This window comes from Panicum hallii, chromosome 3 (assembly GCF_002211085.1).
Source record: "Panicum hallii strain FIL2 chromosome 3, PHallii_v3.1, whole genome shotgun sequence".
Classification (NCBI taxonomy): Eukaryota; Viridiplantae; Streptophyta; class Magnoliopsida; order Poales; family Poaceae; genus Panicum; species Panicum hallii.
In genome coordinates this window covers 4,480,449-4,486,793 of record NC_038044.1, presented here as the reverse complement: position 1 = coordinate 4,486,793, position 6,345 = coordinate 4,480,449, and the positions used below count along the sequence as shown (strand labels likewise).

Sequence of the window (6,345 nt, the reverse complement as noted above, 5' to 3'; positions counted from 1 at the left end):
TCTACTCTACTACCATCTCTCAGTCTGTCGCCAAATGCAGGTGCTGTCCAATGTAGTACACGGCACCAGAATATCTCACACGTCAGCAGCAGATCTAGTACTAGCAGAAGATGCTGTGTTTGACACAAAGTGCAGTGAGCCAGTGAGGTACAGAAATGGTACTACTCACAGTCAAAACTAGTAGCAGCATACACGGAGCTCTTCTTGCAAAACCGTGCTCAATACCTTCCTACGAAAATTAAAGAAATGAAACTCAGACGGCAGAAGAACGTAAGACAGACATTTACGGGCCAACTTGTATGATTTCTTGGATTTGTTATACACAATTACTTTACAAGAACATTTTACATCCTAAAATTTCGCTTAAGGTACAACATTGCAACAGCCACATACTATAATGAAAACACACCATGGCAATTTTGAAATAACAAGCCAGCCAAATAGCACAATCTTTTCTCTCTTTTCAATCGTCTCCTTTGCTCAGCTGCAAAGGTTCGGAATGCAGGCTCCGTCCGGGTTGGTCTGCTCTTTCCAGATCCGGCCAGTCACCCTCAGCTTCAGCTCCTTCCTATCACCGCCTGAGAAGAACAGCGCCATGTTCCTCTGGATGATGAGGCCGTCATGGCTGTCCCGAACCTTGCGATGGCTGTCACGGATACTCCTTGGAGTGCCTTCCCATACCATTTTCCTACCGTTACCACCGACCTCTAGGCTGTATGTATAGTTCCTTGCTTCATTCTCATCCCCCATAAATCGGAGGAAAGCCATATAAACTGGAGCCATTCCGAGCTGGAAGGCTTCAAAGTGCAGGCAGAAGTACTGCCCAAAACAATGGAATACCTGATCGAAAAAGAAACATTGAACACGTCAGATTAATTTAGAGTACATATTCTACACCTTACTCCTTAATCAAAGAACAGAAAACGAAAGTAAATATCAGAGATGGAATAACTCGCTAGTTTAATACTTACTGTTAGCATCCATGTGGCGTTTTCAACCTCTCGTGGGTTGGATTTGACATATCTATGGTTGAATGTGCAGCCACTGTGCATGTCGACTTTGTGATCATCCCTCAAATGTGCAACAAGGAATGGAATATCACCAGACACAGCACATTCAGAGCCAGCATAAGGGCAATTATATGGCCTGAAGCTGCACTGCGCTTCATGCTTTATCTTGCTGTAGTATGGGAAGATCTCGGGGCAACCTAAAGAGCAGTACTTACAGGGAAGCTCTAGTGACTCTGCTACTTTTTCCAGTGCCAAGCATCTGATATCACCAAGCTCTTGTCTGCATGTAGGGCACCGGTTATGCACCCTGGCCTTGCACGTCGAACACAAAGTATGTCCATTTTGGCACTGTAAAAAAATCAAATACATGTCAAATATCAAATTACTCTACTGAACAGATGTATTTGATGAATGATCTCTTTTAGCGCCACAAAAATAGAGCTGTTCTATTAATGTATTACATATGCATCTAGCATCAGAAAATAACTGGAATGTCTCTTCTGAATTGTAGTGCTTCCACATTTTCAGAGGATAACCAACATTCACCATAGAACAAACAGCACAGGTTACATAAATACAACGCTGTTTGAAAAGGTGCCTACAGAGCGCTTAATAGCCAACTAGTACACCCATGCGGCAATTAAGGACTAAGCAGTAGGTGACACCTCTCTGCTTGCCTAGCTTATTGGAAATCACCCTGCACAAGAGTAATTCCACATTGTTTGTCTGTACTTTATACTTTTCATTGTATTCACCTACAAAATATAACAAAAATAGCATGTACAGCCATACAGGAAACTGGTTTTCATAGACCTACATTTTACAAAATAAAACCCTGAAGATTCAAAAAGGAAAACTGGCAATGGCCAGCTCCGACTTTATTGGATCTGAACAAAGCTAAGAAGTGTGGATACTGTAGGGTCTCCCGTGCAGTGGTGCCCTGGTGGAAGGTGGTGGTGTGCATTGTGCAAAGAAGCCAGTGGATGAGGTGCACAAGGAGGGGAGGAGACAAATAAGGTAGAAAGATAACTTCCTTCATGCTTCTCAAAGCAATTTACCTTGTCTTTAATAGAGACAGGCAAACATCCTAGGAAAAGAATCGAAACTTATCTGTAGAGCAACTCTCTAACTAAACATTCAAGTACTAAAATATACTATCTAAAACTGCAGCTGCACAGCCTGCCAGCAGGCTTATATAATTCCATCCAAGTGAAAATGAGATAGTCAGACAGCTACCCCTACATCTTAACAAAGACGTATTTACTTAGGCTGACAACTGACGTAGCCTGACAACTATTCCTAACAAAGATATAGTAAATCTTAAGAACTGACAGCATGCCAAACTATACAGAGTTTATTTTCGGTCTCCTTGAAACTAGAACATCTGTAGCCAGTTTACAGAAGTAAAGGTCTCACCTAGGCTGCCACTATATGCAAAACAGAATACAAGAAAATGTTATGTTGACAGATACAAAAGAAACGATTGATGTTTCTCAACTATAAGTATCAATTCAATACACTAAATTTTGCGTGGGTCACTGAATCATGTTTTAAACAACTGCGGGTCAAGGAAATGCTCATGCAGTCATGCCACATTAGAGGAGATTAGAATGGACACATCCATTCATATTCACTTCATCAAGGTTTTTTGTTTGGCCCGAAATGGAGGCAATCCCACTGTTTTGATAACCATAAGAAAACCTGACAGTAAGAGTACAAACTTAACCTAACTCTCATTCCAGATGCATATCTATTCATCCCCATCGTGTCCTATTTCTGTCCCATGAAGCTGAACAAATTTCTATTTTCTTGTTCTGAATCACAAGAGTGTCAAAAATAGACTACAGAAATAAAATGTAGTTTACTTTGTCAATAGACAAGAACACTTGGCCATACTGCAGGTCTTCAAATCAAACGTCCAAAAAGAATGTCAACCTAATGTTCAAACATATGCATACATCCCCAAACATGTCAGCTCATGTCCAAACAGAGCTCATATGTATGAACTAACGGTTAGGTAATAAATCTAATGCCCTAACCCAAAAGTAAACAACACATACAGCAACAGTTATGCAGGCCCATTCACGACAACCAGAAACATCAAATAACCAGTTTTTTTTCTAAAAGAGGAGGAATTACCTATCCCTTGTCTGAATTTACATTCTAGTGCTACACATACTAAAACAGTAATTATAATGACTATGATCATATGCAAGGCACCTGTAGAGGTTGAAACATAAACTTATGTACTGATATGCATATAAAATTAAATTTAGCAAAATAACAGAGGGGACAACGTATACTACATGGGTGACACCTACTGTATCCTACTGCTTGTTTGACATGTTTTTTCATGGTGGACCCTAGAAAGTTCCACCGCTATGTGGGGTACAGGGGCTGCAGATTTTCATGTGTTTACTCAAACATGTTAGACTTAACTGCCTTCAACAAATCTTTTCAGTACACAGTCTCACATAAGAAGATGAATCCAGTGCACAATTTATGGACAATCAAACGAATATGTCTCTGAAAACGTACACAGAGAAGCAACTTCTCTCCCTCCCATTTAGCTCAGCTGCAATTTCTTCATCACTAAACTCAATGGGGACAAAGCTAGAAAGAATGGAAAAGTAGCTACAAATTTACAACAGCTATTTCTGCAAAAATAATAGCAGATCAGCTAACCAATCAATACAAACAAATAAAATCAAGGCTCAGCACATTAACGAGTGAGTCTTGTTGACAGAGCTCAAAGGTAAGGTCATCCCAGACCATATCAAGCATGATAGATGGATTATCATGACATTTGGGTTCTCAGACAGAAGTGTACTGATGTTCTCTTCTAGTTCATCTCCTGCTCCATCAAAATGATGTTCTCAACAATTCAGAAGGTCATAATCGAGATTATTTGTGTTCAGCAGTAGTATCACAATTCCATGTTAGGCTAGAAAAAACGACAGCATCCCAGTACATTTTAGATTACTAACAATAAGAGGGCAAGAAGAGACCGCGAAGCAACAAATAAGCATCTCGACATTTTGTTCCCCACCATTCCAAAGTATTTGCAGCTAGGGAAAACAACAAATGCAATGTTTGTATCCTCGAAAAATCCAAATACACCCGTTTGGCGAGAGAATCCGTGTAGCAAAACGCGTCCAACCCAGATCCAAAGTGTCACACACGGTTCCTTTTTCAAATCTAACGAAAGTGACCAAATCGTCTGACAAGGAAAGCCCCAATTCGCAGATGGTTTTACAGTTGACTAATCCAAACGCGTCCAATTACTCCTCTTAATGGCAATTAATTCGCAGCTAAATGACCCAGTCTTTCAGCGAGCAAAAAAATCCCCAATTCGACGCACGGCAATCCGGCAAGAATGGGCCAATTTGATTCGACGCGTCCGTCGAGATCTCGGCTTCCCCCACCGAGATCCCCAAATCCGCACGCAACCCATCTGAAATCGAAGAAGCCGGAGCGAGGTACCCACCTGATGGATGGGCGGGAACATGGAGTTGGTGCAGACAGGGCACTCCAGCAGCTCGTGCACGCTGGTCGCCGGCGGGCCCCCGCCCGCTCCTGCCGCGGCCGCTGCCCCAGCCGCGGCCGCGGCAGCAGCAGCAGCCGCCGCCGCCGCCCCGGCCCCCGCATTCACCTTGGGGAACGCGCGGCCGGCCCCGGCGGAGGGCAGGTGGGCGGGGTGGAGCGGGAGGCCGAGGTGGGCGTGGTGCCCGTGGTGCGGGTGGGTGTCGACGTCGTCCACGTCCATGGCGGCGTCCGGGAGGGAGAGGCACTCCACGCTGTCCATGTCCATGGCCGCGCCGCGCCCTGCGGGTGCCGTGCGCGCACCGGCGCTGGGATTCCGGGGAGGGGCCTCCGCGCCGCGCCGCGCTGCGGCTGAGGTGGGGTTGGATTCGTTTTGGGGGTTGCGCTGGGTTGGGTTGGCTGGGGACGACGACGACGCGGTGCGGTGGCCTGGCCGCGGGGGGGCGCTGCGCTCTCGCCTCTCGTCACGCCGTTTATTTGGCTTTGGCCTGGACACCGAGGCGAGCGACGACGCCGTCTTCTCCTGGGACGGAAAAGGGAATAGGAATGGTTCTAAAAAACCGGGAATGGGAATGGGAAGATAGGAATGGATGCAGCAAATGTGATGCGTAGGAATGCAATTCCTATTCCAAAAATTTGATAAAGTAAACTAAAATGTTTAGGAGAAATGAACCAGAACTACGTCCAACCACGGTTAATTAGTTGATCGAGAAATGTTCTCACTAGAGAGTACCACGACCCAAATTAGTCCATTGTTATTTTGGACCATACTGGCTCGTAACTTTCTCCATCGTCTTGAGTTGCTCTTCCTTCAAAGCCTTCTAGAAGGCGAGAACTCAAAAATAAACACACTAAATACCGTTCATTGAAATTTAAAAGTTAAGTAACTTAGCACCTATTATTTCTCGGTCATAGCTATTTGGCTGATATCTTTGCTCGTTACCTTTTATTTTGAAAACATATGGATGGTTTATGTTTTAGATGATGTACTGACTGCTTTTGTGAGCTATCTCCTTACTTCCCTTCTTCTCTGGTACGTAATGATACTGTGGTTGTTTCCATTGGACTTGAAACCGAAATGAGCTAAGCCAGTTTGAAAAATACCATAGTACTTAAGTCTTTCAGCTTCTTTGGGTGCATAGGAGCTAAATGTGTTACGTGTGATTAGTTGTCTAAGTTATATGTGTCTATATATTGACAATCACAATACAAATCATACCATTGTTAGATCTCCTGTTAGCGATTCAAATACAAAGGTCTCGGTATTCACAAAGAACCTATTAGCAAAGGCAAGCATCTCTTCTTGTTAAATTCTAAAATGCAAAGATTTTGATATAATAGAAACATGTTAACAATGATAACACCACTTATTTAGTAAAATTTCTAGTATAACATATGAATCTAGTAAAAATAAACAGCATGACAAAAGTAAGTTACGGTGCAATGAATTCGATTTATTTGGTAAGCTATATATAATCATTTACTTCTGCTTATTTTTTACTTCAATTTATAGTGAGAGGATCATTTCAATTTCACTTGCAGTGACAGGATCATAGTTCAGACAGCTTCTTGCACACCAAAATAATTTTAAACATGTTTGCTATTTTGCTCCTTCAATGAAGGAAGAAGATTTCATCCGTGGCCAAATAAATGTGTGAAAAATAAAATAACAACTAGATATAAAAAAGACAACATGAGGACTCATAATACTTCTATACTCAATTTGATGACTAAATCGCAACAAAACAACTAAGTGTACCTCCAACATGAATTTCTTATAGAACTAGGATTG

The 6,345-nt window shown here is 42.6% G+C and overlaps 1 protein-coding gene across 1 annotated transcript; it reads right to left on the bottom strand.

Moving 5' to 3' along the window:
- Positions 1-260: 260 nt before the first annotated feature.
- LOC112883818 (E3 ubiquitin-protein ligase SINAT5-like) lies at positions 261-5,019 on the bottom strand. The gene is made up of 3 exons (XM_025949060.1): positions 4,498-5,019; positions 972-1,358; positions 261-840 (listed from the first exon to the last, which is right to left on the bottom strand). The coding sequence occupies exons 1-3, from the start codon at positions 4,819-4,821 to the stop codon at positions 481-483; spliced, it is 1,071 nt and encodes a 356-aa protein (XP_025804845.1). The 5' UTR covers positions 4,822-5,019; the 3' UTR covers positions 261-480.
- Between the last annotated feature and the right edge of the window lie 1,326 nt (positions 5,020-6,345).

Coding starts and splice junctions, on each gene's coding strand:
- LOC112883818 (XM_025949060.1), bottom strand. CDS start 4,821: ATGGACATGGACAGCGTGGAGTGCCTCTCCCTCCCGGACGCCGCCATG. Junction 1,359..4,497: donor TGTTCCCGCCCATCCATCAG/GTGGGTACCTCG, acceptor ATTTTTTTACAG/TGCCAAAATGGACATACTTT. Junction 841..971: donor ACGCCACATGGATGCTAACA/GTAAGTATTAAA, acceptor TTTTTCGATCAG/GTATTCCATTGTTTTGGGCA.